We start from the raw sequence: 17,710 nt of genomic DNA, 5'->3' as shown, positions 1-17,710 counted from the left end.
TTGGAAACCAAAACTTGCCCCTCGTCGTGACTCGGAGACGCAACAAATGTTTCGGATTTGTGTAGGGTACATTGTGACAGCAAACGAGCAGGTGATCGAGCAAGCGTCTGATACGGGAACATTGCGTTCGTATGGAGCGTGTTTGAAGTGAACAGCAGAGAAGAAAGGAACAAGGCAAAGTGTTGTGAAATAAAATATTACCTGTAATACGCATTTTGTTATTTGCTGATTGAAACTGCTAATTAAACTGTGCATTGAAACTAATGGGAAGAAAACTGATTTCTCACTCTTTATATCGCTGACGTGTCTTGCGCATCCATTCTGCGGATCTGTAATCGCGGCCTCCGTATGATATCCGGTTTGCGATGGAGATTAAAAACCAAACAATATTTGACAATAATACACCATCAAGGATTGCACCATCGCATCAAACGATGTGTCGTCAATTATGAATTTTACTAAGTGTGTTGGGCAGGATGGCTGAATGCGATGCGCGATTGACAACAAATAAGAAGAAAGGTGATTTCAAGTTTTATTTCAAGGGAGATTTGTCATGTCTCGTCCCCAGTTTTGCTATGTGTCTAGGTTGCCATAGTTTCTGTTCGCGTCGCCCCTCCCTTCCTGTGTCACCTCAATCAATGTAACGTGTTTTGTATTTAAGTCCTGTCTGCCCCTCGCTCACCGTCGGATCATTGCATATGTTACTGTCATGATGTCTGTTTGGTTTCTGTTCCTGTCTTTGGTAATGTCACCCTGTCTTTTTGTTCCAAGTCTTTGTAGGTCAGTCCTGTTGTTGGTTTTGTTGTACATTGATTTTCTTAAAAAAAAAAAAAAAAAATTTTTTTTAATTTGTACCCATGTATAATGCGCACCCCAGATTTCAGGACAATAAATTAGTTAAATTTTGCGCATTATACACGGAAAAAAACGGTAAGTCCCTGCCTTTTGTACACACCGCCTGTCGCTACTACCGATTGGATGGCTTAGTGAGGTCCTCGGATGGGCCCCGCCGGGGCCGGTCACGGAGCGCCGCCTAGGACGACGGGGGAAGGGACTTTTCCCGCGGCTCACGCACTCGTTCGCCCCGCCTTAGCCGGGGGGCGTTTGGTACCGGCGCGCGGGGGCCCGGCCCCTTAGACCGAAGCGATGAGCGGAGGATGACGGAGGAAGGACTCCCGCGGCTCACGCGCCCTGGCCCCCCCAGGACAGGGATGAGTTTTGTCTCAGCAAGCTCATGCTGGGAGGAAAATATTGTCATTTTTGGATACAGTTCACACAATCGTGTGTGCGTGTGTGTGCGTGCGTGCGTGCGTGTGAGTGTTTCCTACTTGGCTGCTTTCTGTCCGTGCTGCAGTCTCTGCCATTCCTCCTTCAGGGAACGGATGGTGTGCCACGCCTGGCCACATGTCCTCCTTAGGACTGTAAGGCAGAACACGCTTTGGATCCTTTTCTGGTAAAGAAGAAGACTACTATAATTTTACCATTAATAACTATCATAAAATCTATCTTTATTTCACAAATCAAGAGCTCAACACGTGAGCCAACACACGCACACTCCCTACAAAACTACTGAAGTCTAACAACATACACGTTGCTACTCTAAATAAACTACATATCAAATAACTTTAACATAAATAACAAGTTTATCCAATAATCTATGTCACTCCAAATCACTAAATGTCCCGACTTCGGAAGTCAGTGAATGGAACTCATTGACAGTGAGGCTCCAATTATTCCACAGCCATAGTGCGCCCTCATGCGGTTTGAAGTGAAAATTACATGTGAAGTGATCAACTATACTAGTAAGTAAAGTGTTGATGATCAAGTAAAAATTTGTGAAAAAGGTTCACATATAAGTTTATCCTGAGTATAAGTCTTCCCCCCACCCAAAGTATGAAAAAAGAACGCGACCGAAAAATACTGTATATAAATGTATTATTTATTTATATAAATGCCGGTCCACAAAAATATTTCTGACACGTAACCGGTCCGTGGCGCAAAAAAGGTTGGAGACCACTGATTTAATAGAAGGTGGCTACAGATAAAAGGGAGGTGGTATCTGTTTCTATATTAAAGAACGTTGCTGTACTGATGTCACGGTGTTGAAAGAGTCTCGCAGCACTCTCCTAGAAACGCTTTGTTGGGTTCACAACATTTATCTGAAAAGAATCTCACAGAGGCAGGACATGTCTTCGATGGCAAGCGACTTCTGCAGAAGGGCGTAAACCAGACACACAGCAAGTGTGGCTGAGATTCGCGCGCTTCCTCCAGTTTGGTAGTGCCTTTTATTGAGGAACAACAATGGGGGAAGTCTACATGAATGCATAGTTTCTTAAACAGGAAGGACATCCCATAATTAAATCTTATGACCACAGAACAACAGGGATGCTATTATGGAAAGAGCAGTATGGTCATCTCATGACTTTAGCTTAACAAAGACGTAGTCTTAATGCCCCTGGGATGCTTACATCTGTGGCGTACACATGACTTTAGATTAAATAAGACGTTTGTCTGCTTCAGTCATCTCATACCAAACTCATGATCTGTTCATGAATAGTTAAGGAGTTTATTGTATAGCGCGACTCATGACTCCAGTCATGTGCTCCTTAGCCAGCCATATGCTCCCAAGTCATTATCACAAGGTCAAACTGTCACATTCTGTGGAAGATCTTGCACACATAAGTAGATACATAGAATCCAATGATATTTTTCCCAACACTAGAAGTGGACAGTGGAGTCTAGGCAGGACCTCCAAGCCTGCTTTGATTGCACCAATTGGGGAGTTTTTGAAGCTGCAACTTCAGACCTGCATGAACTCACTGACACTGTCACATCATACATCAGTTTTTGTGAGGATCTGTGTGTGCAGACCAAGACCTTCTGCACGTATAACAACGACAAACCTTGGTTTACACCGAACCTCAGGAGGCTGCGCAAAGTCAAGGAGGAGGCCTACAGGAGCGGTGACCGGGACCTGTTCAAGCAGACCAGAAACACACTGAACCGAGAGGTCAGGACAGCCAGCAAGTGTTACGGGGAGAGCCTGGAGAGACACCTCTCTGCCAATCCTGATCCCTCAACAGTCTGCAGAGCATCACGGGCTTCAAGAAACAAACCCCCTGTCCTGTGGCGAGCCCAAGGCTTGCAAACCAGCTAAACAGGTTCTACTCTAGGTTTGATCGGTCCTCCCACACTACAGGACCTCCTGCAGCACAATCAACATACTCACCTCCCCCCACAACCGCTCTGTCCACACCTGCATCACCGTTGTCACCTACCGTTTTTTTCCGTGTATAGTGCGCCCCCATGTATAGTACGCACCCCTAAAAATGGCATGCTGATGCTGGAAAAAAGCTTGTACCCATGTATAATACGCACCCAATTTTTATGAATTAAAAAAAAAAAAAAATTTAATTTTTTTTTTTTTTTTTTTTTAAGTCCCTATGATCGTCACACACGCAGGGAGGCAATGGGTCCCATTTTTCTAGTCTTTGGTATGGTCTTAACTAGGCTGGATGTAATTTTTTTTGTTGGCGTTGATTTCTCCGACTGCCCGTAAACGCACCACCGCGCTCCGTGCGCATGGAGCGTGTTTGAAGTGAACAGCAGAGAAGAAAGGAACAAGGCAAAGTGTTGTGAAATAAAATATTACCTGTAATACGGATTTAGGTAGAGAACTGAACTCTCGCTCTTTATATAGCTGACGTGTCTTGCTCATCCGTTCTGCGCATCTGTAATGGCGGCCTCCGTATGATATCCGGTTTGCGTGTGTGCGAGAGCGAGAGAGAGCGAGAGAGAGAGCGCGCGAGAGAACGCTCAACCGTAGCGCGCCGCCGACCGCCCAACTGCACCGGGCTGGTCGATTATTGTGACAGAGCCGTCGCTGAAATTTAGAAGATATTTTTAAAGTCCTGATGTACTTTCTAAAATTTAAGTGGACCTCAGTGCGCACTGCGCAGGGAGCTTAATTTGGTGCGGTCGCGCAACCGCAGCGCGCCGGGCGCTCACTGTCGCATTGCTTAAAGAGCGCCTTTGTGTTTTAGGATGAACAGCAGAGACCAAAGGAACAAGGCAAAGTGTTGTGAAATAAAATATGACCGACCTGTAATACGCATTTTGTTATTTGCTGATTGAAACTGCTAATTAAACTGTGAATTGAAACTAATAGGAAGAAAACAACTCTCGCTCTTAATATAGCTGATGTGTCTTGCGCATCCGTTCTGCGCATCTGTAATGGCGGCCTCCGTATAACGTCCGGTCCGCGATGGAGATTAAAAAACAAACAATATTTGACAATAACACACCATCAAGGATGATTTCAAGTTTGATTTCGAGGGAGATTTGTCATGTCTCGTCCCCAGTTTTGCTATGTGTCTAGGTTGCCATAGTTTCTGTTCGCGTCGCCCCTCTCTTCCTGTGTCACCTCAATCGATGTAACGTGTTTTGTATTTAAGTCCTGTCTGCCCCTCGCTCACCGTCGGATCATTGCATGTGTTACTGTCATGATGTGGTTTCTGTTCCTGTCTTTGGTAATGTCACCCTGTCTTTTTGTTCCACGACTTTGTCGGTCAGTCCTGTTGTTGGTTTTGTTGTACCATGACTTTCTTTAAAAAAATAAAAATAAAAAAAATAAATAAATAAAAAAAAAATTGTACCCATGTATAATGCGCAACCCAGATTTTAGGACAATAAATTCGTTAAATTTTGCGCACTATACACGGAAAAAAACGGTACCAATCAGCAAATCATCATCATCGTCATCATCATCGGTTTAAAGTCCGCTTTCCAGTCGCCGCTGGGTTGGACTGGATTCTCGATATGGCTTTCTTCCACCGGGAACGGTCCATGGCCATCTCGTGGTTGATGCCGAGTGCCTTCATGTCGGCTGCCACGGTCGTCTGCCAGGTTTTAAATATTACCTGTAATACGCATTTTGTTATTTGCTGATTGAAACTGCTAATTAAACTGTGAATTGAAACTAATAGGAAGAAAACAACTCTCGCTCTTTATATAGCTGACGTGTCTTGCGCATCCGTTCTGTGCATTTTATTTCACAACACTTTGCCTTTCTTCTCTGCTGTTCACTTCAAACACGCTCCATGCGACCGCAATGCTCTCGTATCAGACGCTTGCTCGATCACCTGCTCGTTTGCTGTCCCGTGCGCGCACGAAGCGCGGTGGTGCGTTTACGGGCAGTCGGAGAAATCAACGGCAACAAAAAAAATTACATCCAGCCTAGTTAAGACCATACCAAAGACTATAAAAATGGGACCCATTGCCTCCCTGCGTGTGTGACGATCATTGGGACTTAAAAAAAAAAAACAAAATTAATTTTTTTTTTTTTTTTTTGTACCCATGTATAATGCGCACCCCAGATTTTAGGACAATAAATTAGTTAAATTTTGCGCACTATACACGGAAAAAAACGGTACTCCCTCTCTTGCAGAGGCCAAATGATCAGGAAGGCACCGGGCCCAGACGACGTGTCACCTACCTGCTTGAAAGTCTGTGCTGAGCTGGCACGCACCTTTGCACGGATCTTCAACCGTTCCCTGGAGCTGTGTGAGGTGCCCTCGTGCTTCAAGAGCTCCACCATTGTTCCGGTGGCCAAGAAGCCCGCCATCACAGGTTTGAATGACTATAGACCTGTCGCTCTGACATCTGTGGTCATGAAATCTTTGGAAAGGTTAGTGTTGAACCACCTGAAGGATGTTACGGGCCCCCTGCTTGACCCCCTCCAGTTTGCCTACCGGGCAAACAGGTCGGTGGATGATGCGGTCAACATGGGACTGCACTACATCCTGCACCACCTGCACACCCCAGGAACGTACGCCAGGATCCTGTTTGTGGACTTCAGCTCGGCGTTCAACACCATCGCTCCTGACATCCTCCAACAGAAGCTCATCTAGCTCTCGGTCCCTGCCTCCACCTGTCAGTGGATCACCAGCTTCCTGACCAACAGTGTAAGGCCGGGAAGCATCACATCCGACACCCGAACCACCAATACTGGCGCCCCTCAGGGGTGCGTCATCTCCCCACTGCTCTTCTCTCTCTACACCAACAATTTCTTCTCAGGTGACTCTTCTGTGAAGCTCCTGAAGTATGCGGACGACACCACTCTCATCGGACTGATCCAGGACGGTGACGAGACTGCGTATAGACAGGAGGTGGAGCGGCTGGTCCACACGCAGCCAAAACCACCTGGAGCTGAACCCACAGGAAACGTGCAAGTAACATCTCTACAGACCCTTCTCACCCAGGTTGCAGTCTGTTTGAACTACCCCCCTCCAGACGGCGTTATAGAGTTCTGTACGCCCAAACCAGCAGACACAGAGACAGCTTCTTCCCCCAGGCTGTTGCTCTGATAAACTCACACCACTCTTAGAGTCTCAGAGTATTTGCTGTGCAATAACATCCCGCTCTCCACACCTTTTTTTGAATTGTCTACACTATTTCAAGATTTAAGATTCAAGATTCAAGAGTTTTTATTCGCCATGTTTGAGCGTGCCAAACAAGGGATTTGACTTCGGTAAATCACACCCTCTGTTCAACATTTAGGTGACTAACAACACTCAGGACATATGAAAAATGGCAACTATTCTCAAACATCCCCTGATCTTAAACTCCCAAAAGGGCAAGGAAAAACTAAAAACTCCCACTGATCAAACCTGCAGTAGAACCTGTTTAGCTGGTTAGCAAGCCTTGGGCTAAACAGGGTAAATGAGAAACCTTGAGAAGAGCCCCCAGATGGGAGGGTCCGTCTTCCAGGATGACCAGGCTGCAATGGATGCAGAGAGGACACATAGTAAAAATATGTACCTGCAGTAGAACCTGTTTAGCTGGTTAGCAAGCCTTGGGCTAAATAGGTTCTACTGCAGGTACATATTTTTACTATGTGTCCTCTCTGCATCCATTGCAGCCTGGTCATCCTGGAAGAGGGACCCTCCCATCTGTGGGCTCTTCTCAAGGTTTCTCATCTACCCTAGTTGGAGTTTTGAGTTTTTCGTTGCCCTCCTGGGAGAATATTTGTCATTTTTCACACGTCCTGAGTGTTGTTAGTTACCTAAATGTTGAACAGAGGCTGTGTTGTACCGAAGTCAAATTCCTTGTTTGACACGCTCAAACATTGCAAATAAACACTGAGGTATTAGGCCCACTTACACTCACTGGTGTCTCGTAACTTGCAGAGGACTGCTCAGTGGAAGGCATCCACCCTTGCTACAGGGAAATGTGCAACAGCCAGCAAAGATGCCACATTGAGCTTTTGAAGGACCAGTCCTGCCCTGCCACCTAAAAATATCTGCAGATGGTCTATAGCTGTGAACAGAAAGGTGGGATTCACGTCTCGTGATCTTCCACTCTGCACTGAATCTAAGACTATCTAAAGCAATGCAAGGAGTCCCACAAGGGGTTCGACGGCCAGAGTTTTTTTTAATCGTCCGTTCCAAATTAAAATGACTTTTGGCTGTCCTCAGTATGTCTCGATAGTCTGGGCATCGCCGACGGCAGCGTTGCAGACTCTTCCTTCAAAGCCTCCTCAATGAAAGACGCCACCCCAGTAAAAGCCCGCCTCAACAGGGAGTCCTGCTGGAAGCCGTCAAGAAATCGTACGTAGAAAATTGACCGCTTGGGACTTTGGTCTCCTGAGCTTTGGAATGTCTGCCTCCTCCAGCCGTCGGCAGCTGGATCCTGGTGAACCTCGGCTACAAGAGAAAGGTGACGTCGATCGTGACCCAGGGGTGTGATAGCAACAATACTCGCTCCTGGGACATCAAACTTGAGATGAGACTAAGCGTTGACAAGAGGAAGTGGACCAAACACCCGGACGGGAAGGTGAGCGCGGGGGGGCCAATCAAGTCGACTGTGACCGCATCCTTCAATCTTGTCACAACAAACAAGGAAACATTCCATTTCTACGTAGTTCATCGGCGGTGGGACTCATCTGCTTGAGACACCCGCAATCGCTCAGTACGTCTGCATCCTGCCGCTAGAAAATTGTCCAGAATTTGGCCTCCGCTTCGACATCTTGGGATGCGCACAAGAGGGTGAGCAACACAATTTGCCGCTTTGGTTGCCAAAAACAACAATCCCAAAACATGCCACGAACTCTCGCCTTTTGTCCCACAGATGAGACGACCTGTGCCGGAAAGTTCAACAGCCTCCGCTTCACCAATTCGATGACATCAGTCACGCTTGACACAATGTTTCATGACCGCCTGTCGTCAATGTCACGTGTGTGTCTTCTGCAGGTTCTACTGTCCGCCCGGGTGTGACAAAGAGGAACACTTTGTCTTCGGAACGATGGTCTACTCTGCAGTACGGGATTGCCTGACCCCACCGGTGGACTTCTTGTCTGTGACTGCAACTATGTGTAAATTCAGGACTCGCACATCTGCGCGGCTGCTATTCACGCTGGAGTCATTCAGAACAACATCGGAGAAGATTGCATTGTGATGAGCGCTCCCAAGCAGCACGTTTACTTGGGCTCCACCGGGAACGGGAGCACCTCCAGACAGAGAAGTCCCATGAAGAGCAACCGACTAATTATCACTTTATTATTTGCACTAGGTGTGTCTTTTATGTTTGCGGACAGGGGTGAGTTAAAAAAATTTTTAGGTCACGCCAACTGTCATGACGACTAAAACTCACACAGGGTCTCGCCTGCAGAGCCCAGATGCTCGTCACCTGACTGGGAGGAGTTTGCGGGGTTCTGCTGCAAACATTTTGACAATGAATTGAACTGGGCTGATGCTCAACGGGTCTGCCGTGGTATTGGTGCCAAACTGGTGTCCATCCGCACCGAGGTGGAGCAGGCGTGGGTTAAAGTGCCTCTAACGTTGGCGCGCATCCCAACCTTAAATTTCCAACAGTCTCCGTAGAACGACTCGATGGGTGCAATATCTGAGAACCGGATGAGAGCTCTGTTCCCATCCGTTCCTGCAGAAACCAGCGACATGTGGACCGAACTGAACAACCTGGTGCTTCCCGGCACGTTCGTGTGGTCGGACCGCCACAAGGTGACCTTCACCCACTGGGCCAGCGTGTCAGCCTCGGTAAACACTCTGTGGCTGTGTTACGGCAGGTGCGTGGTCAAATCAGCATTTGGAAGATGAATAGATTTGCGCTCCACTGAAATTGATTGTTTTCCTTCAGACTGGAAGAAGATGGAAGCCAATGTCTTGCGCCCAAGTCAACAGCTTCATGTGCAAAATGCCCCACAGAGCATTTTCGAATTGCCTCATTGAAGCCACAGGTGGCGTCATAGAGTCAACCTCGCTGTGTCAGTTCCAAACATCCCAAGACCAATCGAAGTCCATGGAGAAAATTAACAATGCAAGCAAGACATCGAAGACGAAAATTTAATGCCCTTCCTACTCTGTTCAAAATAAAAAGTATCACCATTTTAACAAAAAAAAACCCACAAAAACAAAAAAAATGTCACTGACTAAGATCGACAACATACCTGTACAGCTGCTGCGAGAAAGCCTGGAGAGCAAACTTATCATAAGTGTTTTTGGCATTTAGCTTAGCTGTTATTAGCCAACTAGATGTCATGTCCAGATGCAATGTGAACAAGCGTGCGATGTTCACTAAGACTCGACTCTACTTGGTTTGTCCTTTTCTCTTGACAACTTTGAATGCCTTTTTGTAAAGTTACTGACTCAAAGAGCAAAACACGTACAGAAATTCCAGTGCTTTCAAAGAGCCCAATTGTAAGAACGTGAGATAAGAATAGTTTTGAAGCTGGAATGAAAGATTCAAAGTCAATTATTGCTCTCGTTCATTGTTTTGTTTTTACTCATGTCGTGTTGTCTTGTCCTCATGGGCCTGTAGAAAGCGAGCCCAGACTTGACAGCTTTTTGTTTTATTCTACAAACTGGATTCGGTTGAAGTTGGGAAATTGTGTAAAATGTAAATAAAAACAAAACACAATTTGAAAATCCATTTCAACCTATATTCAATTGAATACACGACAAAGACAACATATTTAATGCTCAAATTCATTAACTTTACTTTTCAAATAATAATTTACTTAGAATTTCATGGCTGCAGCACGTGCAGTAGAAGTTAGGAAAGAGCATGTTTACCACTATGTTACATCACCTTTCCTTTTGATAACATTCAATAAACATTTTTGGAAGAGAGGAGACTACCGTTTTTTTCCATGTATATTGCGCAAATTTATTGTCCTAAAATCTGGGGTGCGCATTAAACATGGGTACAATTTTTTATTTTTTTTTGTAAGAAAATCATTGTACAACAATTTTTGAAGAAAATCTTGTCACGGATGGAGTGTGGAAAGGAGCAGGGCGACCAAGTGCAGCTTGGACCAGGGTTCATTGGAGGAACTCAAAACACAGACTTGGTCAACTAACATAACTCTCTAACAAAACCAACAACAGGACTGACCGACAAAGACGTGGAACAAAAAGACAGGGTGACATTACCAAAGACAGGAACAGAAACTGTTTGTTTTTTAACCTCCATCGCGGACTGGACGTCACACGGAGGCAGTATCACTGCGCATGCGCACTATAGATCCGATGCGAATAGTCCTCTTCTTGACTGTCAATGAATGTGATAGTTTAATACAATCAGCAAATAACAAAATGTGTATTACAGGTAATATTTTATTTCACAACACTTTGCCTTGTTCCTTTTGTCTCTGCTGTTCACTTCAAACACGCTTCATACGAACGCAATGATCTCGTATCAGACGCTTGCTGGATCACCTGCTCGTTTGCTGTCACAATGTAGCCTACACAAAACTGAAACATTTGTTGCGGCTCCGAGTCACGGCGAGGGGCAAGTTTTGGTTTCCAAGGGTGTTTCTATTCCTCTTCAACTTCTCTCCCATACAGAGCCGCCTTTTTCACGTCACTTTCCTCTTTTCATTAACCTAACTGATCGCGGTGGTGCCTTTACGGGCAGTTGGAGAAATCAACGCCAACAAAAAAAATACATCCAGCCTAGTTAAGACCGTACCAAAGACTATAAAAATGGGACCCATTGCCTCCCTGCTTGGCACTCAGCATTAAGGGTTGGAATTGGGGGGTTAGATCACCAAATGATTCCCGAGGGCGGCGCCGCTGCTGCTCACTGCTCCCCTCTCCCCCAGGGGATGGATCAAAATCACACGGGGATGGGTCAAATGCAGAGGACACATTTCACCACACCCAGATGCGTGTGTGACGATCATTGGGACTTTAAAAAATAAAATAAAAAATAGAAATTTGGGTGCGTATTATACATGGGTACAGGCTTTTTTCCAGCATCAACATGCCATTTTTAGGGTGCGTATTATACATGGGGGCGCATTATACATGGAAAAAAAAGGTAAGTCACTCCGGAGTATAAGTCGCATTTAGAGGAAATTTATCCGAAAAAACCAACACCAAGAACAGACATGAACAAGCAACAACAGGCTAAACGATAGGTATACTAATGTGACATAAACACAAACAAAGAGCTGAGGACGGGCCTGACGTAACATTCAGAGTTATTCAAATAACCCACCCAAACTATGAAAAAAAACGCGACCAATAGTCCGAAAAATACGGTAATGACAACACACAATACAACACAACACAACACAACAATACTTACCTTTCCTTTAAAATCCTTTTCTCTACCTAACACAGACAGATAATGGGAGAATGTGTCACAATGTGAAGGAGATGTATTGGGTAATGCAAAAACAAAACAAAAACTATATTTAATGTTAGACACATTATCCACTAGGCTACTTTCGTCTTGACATTCATTAAATTGACAATGAAGGGACTTGAACCCTTTAATCTTCTGATCCAAAGTCAGTTAACTTCACTTGAATCTAGGCTGTAGATTTACTGTATATGCTCAAAAATCATTGCACTGCTATCACTTGTCAGAATTTCCTGTATGGCTATCTGGCCTAATGGGTAAGATTCCAAATCATTTTATTTCACAACACTTTGCCTTTCTTCTCTGCTGTTCACTTCAAACACGCTCCATGCGACCGCAATGCTCTCGTATCAGACGCTTGCTCGATCACCTGCTCGTTTGCTGTCCCGTGCGCGCACGGAGCGCGGTGGTGCGTTTACGGGCAGTCGGAGAAATCAACGCCAACAAAAAAAATTACATCCAGCCTAGTTAAGACCATACCAAAGACTATAAAAATGGGACCCATTGCCTCCCTGCGTGTGTGACGATCATTGGCTATTAAAAAAAAAAAAAAAAAAAAAATTAAAAAAAAATTTTTTTTTTTTTTTTGTTGTACCCATGTATAATGCGCACCCCAGATTTTAGGACAATAAATTAGTTAAATTTTGCGCACTATACACGGAAAAAAACGGTAATTGTCTCCCATGTGGTTCTTGCAAAATAAGTTGGCGTGAGCACCACTCAAACAGGAACTAAGTCAGATGATTGATTGATTGATTGATTGATTGATTGAAACTTTATAGATCCCCGGGAGTGGGGAAATTCAGGCCCCAGTCGCCGTGGGATAGAGACAACGTAATTTCGGTCTCTTTGTGTGTTGTGACATGTGGAGAGATTGACAATAAAGCTGACTTTGACTTTTGACTTTGATAGAGCGGGTATGTAAAAGACACTCAGATGACATGAGCGCAACTCAGTGACGTCATATGATGGCGCCGCGGATGCCGGACTTCAGCAGATCCGCTGTGCTGTGCTTTGTGGAAACGTGGCTTAGCGAACGAACCCCCCACCACGCCGTGGAGCTAGCCGGGTTCAGGCTAATGCGAGCAGATCGCAGCGCGGAGCTCTCCGGAAAATCAAAGGGAGGTGGTCTCTGTTTCTACATTAATGAACGTTGGTGTACTGATGTCAGGGTGTTGAAAGAGTTCTGCAGCCCTCTCCTAGAAACACTTTTCGTAAACTGCCGGCCGTTCTATTCACCACGGGAGTTCTCCTCGATCGTCATGGCGGCTGTTTACATCCCACCACACGCACGTGCGAGTGAAGCCACGCAGATGCTGGCTGACCAGGTAACAGACATGGAGAAACTTCTACCAAACTCACTAATCATTGTTCTGGGTGATCTTAACAGGGCGAACCTCGCACACGAACTCCCCAGATACAAACAGCACGTAACATGTCCCACCAGAGGGGCACAGACTCTGGACCACTGCTACACCGTGATCAAGGATGCATACCACTCTGCGTCTCGTGCAGCTTTAGGACTCACGGACCACTGTCTAGTTCATCTGATCCCGGCCTACAAGCAGAAACTAAAAACATCTAAGCCTGTGGTGAGGACTGTGAGGAAGTGGACAGTGGAGTCAAGGCAGGACCTCCAAGCCTGCTTTGACTGCACCGATTGGGGAGCTTTCGAAGCTGCAACTTCAGACTTGCATGAACTCACTGACACTGTCACATCATACATGAGTTTTTGTGAGGATCTGTGTGTGCAAACTAAGACCTTCTGCACGTACAACAACGACAAACCTTGGTTTACATCGAACCTCAGGAGGCTGCGCAAAGTCAAGGAGCAGGCCTACAGGAGCGGCGACCGCGAGCTGTTCAGGCAGACCAGAAACACACTGAACCGAGAGGTCAGGAAAGCCAGGAGGTGCTACGGGGAGAACCTGAAGACACACCTCTCTGCCAATCCTGATCCCTCAACGGTGTGGAAAGGTCTGCAGAGCATCACGGGCTACAAGAAACGAACCCCGTCCTGTAGAGAGCCCAAGGCTTGCTAACCAGCTAAACAAGTTCTACTGCAGGTTTGATCGGTCCTCCCACACAACGGGACCTCCGGCAGCACAATCTACATACTCACCTCTCCCCACAACTGCTCTGTCCACACCTGTATCATCGTTTTCACGCACTCACTCTCTTGCATAGGCCGCGTCCGCACTCCAGGTCCGCGAGGAGGAAGTGCGCCAGCTGTTCCGGAGACAAAAGACCAGGGAGGCACCGGGCCTAGACGGCGTGTCACCTTCCTGCTTGAAAGTCTGCGCTGAGCAGCTGGCGCCCACCTTTGCACGGATCTTCAACCGTTCTCTGGAGCTGTGTGAGGTGCCCTCGTGCTTCAAGAACTCCACCATCGTTCCAGTGGCCAAGAAGCTCGCCATCACAGGTTTGAATGACTATAGACCCGTCGCACTGACATCTGTGGTCATGAAATCGTCCGAGAGGTTAGTGGTGAACCACCTGAAGGAGGTCACGGGCCCCCTGCTTGACCCCCTCCAGTTTGCCTACCGGGCAAACAGGTCAGTGGATGATGCGGTCAACATGGGACTGCACTACATCCTGCACCACCTGGACACCCCAGGAACGTACGCCAGGATCCTGTTCGTCACACGACTCATCACAGGCAATTGAGAAAGGTGGAGCTGAATTGATGTCCTTGATACATGAGTATCATGAACTCATGCCCTTCTTAACATCTAAGGCCCCATCCCTGAAGATGAGGGGCCAAGTGTACTCAGCCTGCGTCAGATGTGGTATGACATACGGAAGTGAGGCATGGGCCCTGAAAACAGAACACAAAGACAAACTAAACAGATCAGAAATGAGGATGATCAGATGGATGTGTGGTGTGTCAATGAGGGAGGAAAAGACCAGTGCAGAGCTGAGAAAGAAGATGGGAGTGGAGGCCATAGTGGATGAGGTGAGGAGAGGCAGACTGCGATGGTAAGGACATGTAGTGAGGAAGGACGAGAACGACTGGGTGAAGAAAGTGATGTCGTATAACGTAGAGGGAACAAGACCCAGTGGCCGACCTAAAAAGACCTGGCAGACGACCGTGGCAGCCGACATGAAGGCACTCGGCATCAACCACGAGATGGCCATGGACCGTTCCCGGTGGAAGAAAGCCATATCGAGAATCCAGTCCAAACCAGCGGCGACTGGAAAGCGGACTTTAAACCGATGATGATGACGATGATGATGATTTGCTGATTGGTAATATTGTTTGCCATTCGAATTACCATTTCGTTCACTGATTTTGCTGAGAGAGGCAGGTCTTTAATTTTTGGAATGATTTCGGTTTTGTTTTTGAAGTCCAAAAATAGGCACTGATATTTTAACGAATGAGTCCTTCGTCGGCCATCGGTGAATGGTTTTCCGCGCTTTATTATCTCCCGGGCTGCAACAAAACTTGCAGCAGTCGTAGAGTTTGGAGATGCAATCTATTTCTTGAAACTGTTTTTTCGTTCCTCAAATTGCACCTTTCCTCTCAGTTCCAACTGGGTGATCGGCAGCAAATTTAGCATGCTTTAGCTGAAAATGTCACTCCAAATTGCTCTTCTTGTTATATTTGACAACTTCTCATTGCAAATCCAACATTCAGGCAATCCTTCAGCATTGGTAATGAAAGCAAATAGTTGAGTCCATTCTTTCTTAAACCCTCTGTTCTTATCAGCAATCTTTCTCTTTTTGCCTTTAGAATCCATGGCCCGTCACTCAAACACCTGTTTGTTTACAACTCGCCTGTGCTGTGTCGCTTGCTATGACGCAATTTTGCGCCATTCTAAAATTCAGTATTTTTAATATATTCACAACTACATACATTTTCTACAGAATAAGAATGTTTGTGTCATGATTACCATATAAAAACATATATTAAAAAAAACCCATCTTTTTCCATTTTCACGCATTTTTGCAAGAGCTACAGGGAGCAGCTAGGATTGTGCTAAAGAGCTGCATGAGGCTCTGGAGCCGTGGGTTGACGACCCCTGAACTAGCCCCATTTAATTATCAATTGCAATGAAACGGCTTGAGTTAATTGACCTTGGGTCTCTTTCGTCTGCTATTTTGATTCTCATCATTAGAGATGCACCGATCCGACTTTTTCAGTTCCGATACCGATACCGATGCCGTGGCTTTGCGTATCGGTCGATACCCGATACCGATCCGATATTATGGTTGACTTAACAAGCTACATAACTCTACATGTGGAACAGAAAAGACCAAAGGCAATGGCATCAGGCAGACTACACAGTTCTTTGCTCTAAATTAGGGGTGTCCAAACTAACGGTCCAGTTTTTATTGGCCCGCAGCAAATTCTGAAAACATAATTGAATATGGCCCGCACAAGAAGCTTGAGCTCAGCTTCTCAGTTTCCACACTAGATGGAGCCCGCCACACAAAGCGTTTGACGTCCCATTGACACCCCCCCGGAAGAGAAGCGAACACGCAGCGTTTGACATCCGATTAGCCTCCGCCCCCCCCCCCCATTCGTGAGAGAAGCGAACGCGCAGCCTTTGACGTCCCATTAGCAACCCGAAGAGAAGCGAACGCGCAGGGTTTGACGTCCGCTTAGCAACCCGGGGAAGAGAAGCGAACGTTCACTCCATGTTTGCGTTTGTTTAGAAAACTCTCGTGGCATGCGGCACACGTGCTGCTGACGTATGACGTAGCCCGCGTCCCAATAGATTAAGGAAAGTATCGGCTCACAGATCGGCTGTATTTTCCGATACCCGATCCATCTATTTTGTTGATATCGGGGCCGATATCCGATCCAGATATCGGATCGGTGCATCTCTACTCATCATACATGAAACATCACTTAAATCTGCCATCATGTGTTACCCATTGCGCCACTCGCCCTACAACACTGTATTGACTGTAAACTTGTGTGGAAAACTGTCATTGTCCAAAGGAAGGCTGTTTAGCAACAGTGACCAGCAGACAAATTCAACAAGGTAATTTGATTATGGCATAACCCGTATTCGAACCGAACCAAGAAACGAACCAAAAGGAACCAATCAGATGGCCCGAATCCAAGCACGGTGGATGGCGGCGGTGGTAAACAGTGATATTTGAGAAGTGAAATCAAGTTCATAGGATTTGCAGACAGTGTAGAATCATTATTTCAACAAAAGTAGGCAGGTGCATACATTTGGGCACCCCAAGAGAAAAATGACATCAATATTTAGTAGATCCTCCTTTTGCAGAAATAACAGCCTATAAACCAGGGGTCCTGAACCTGGAATCGGTCAAACTAGGGGTTCGGTGAGTCGGTCTCAGGGGTTCAGCAGAGCCTCTACTGGGGAGGTCCGAACACACCTGATTTATCAATTTGTGATAACGCATATCTGAACTGGTCTCGTAAAGGCAACAGCAGAAGTCACACTGATTTGCTGGTATGTCATTTGACGTGAATTCATGCATTATGTTGGTTTTATTCTTTGAACAAGGTGATGTTCATGCACGGCTCATTTTGTGTGCCAGTAAAAAACATCTATGTCTTGAATTTGAAAAAAATATATACATTTTTTTCACTAACGAGGGGTTCGGTGATTGCGTATATGAAACTGGTGGGATTCGGTACCTCCAACAAGGAACCACTGCTCTAAACACTTCCGAAAGCTTCCAATGAGAGTGTGGATTCTGGTTGAGGGAATATCGGACAATTCTTCTTGACAAATCGTTAACTCCAATAAACTTCATTTCACTTCTCAAATATCACTGTGTCTGTCTGCTATATGATATATTTAACTGAAATTGCTGATCCGAACAGCCAAGGATTTATAAAGAAAATGTTGAAATTGATTGGGGTGCCTAAACTTTTGCATACGACGTATATGTATATGACTAAAGATTTGAGGTCCAACCGGGACTAAAACTGAGATCACTGGATTTAGAGTCTAGAGCGCTCATGGAACCCTCAAGTGTAGGGAAGCATACAATTTCATGGGGCAGCACACAAGCTATCACCATTTCGCAAATTTTCCCCAGCTAAATGACAAACAATTTG

At 45.8% G+C, this 17,710-nt stretch overlaps 1 protein-coding gene and 1 long non-coding RNA gene across 2 annotated transcripts; both read left to right on the top strand.

Moving 5' to 3' along the window:
- Positions 1-7,181: 7,181 nt before the first annotated feature.
- Positions 7,182-7,921, top strand: LOC133147032 (lactadherin-like). Its single transcript, XM_061271144.1, has 4 exons — positions 7,182-7,331; positions 7,476-7,607; positions 7,673-7,856; positions 7,900-7,921. Exons 1-4 carry the CDS (start codon positions 7,307-7,309, stop codon positions 7,919-7,921), a joined length of 363 nt encoding a protein of 120 aa, XP_061127128.1. The 5' UTR covers positions 7,182-7,306.
- A 723-nt stretch (positions 7,922-8,644) lies between these two features.
- LOC133147026 (uncharacterized) lies at positions 8,645-9,373 on the top strand. Its single transcript, XR_009711482.1, has 3 exons — positions 8,645-8,815; positions 8,944-9,082; positions 9,154-9,373. It is a non-coding gene; the product is annotated as an uncharacterized LOC133147026 (long non-coding RNA).
- The last annotated feature ends 8,337 nt before the right edge of the window (positions 9,374-17,710 follow it).

The sequence above is a fragment of the Syngnathus typhle genome, unplaced genomic scaffold (genome assembly GCF_033458585.1).
Source record: "Syngnathus typhle isolate RoL2023-S1 ecotype Sweden unplaced genomic scaffold, RoL_Styp_1.0 HiC_scaffold_27, whole genome shotgun sequence".
NCBI classification, from domain to species: domain Eukaryota; kingdom Metazoa; phylum Chordata; class Actinopteri; order Syngnathiformes; family Syngnathidae; genus Syngnathus; species Syngnathus typhle.
Note: the sequence above shows the minus strand (reverse complement) of the source record. Positions and strands in the feature narration are given on the sequence as shown.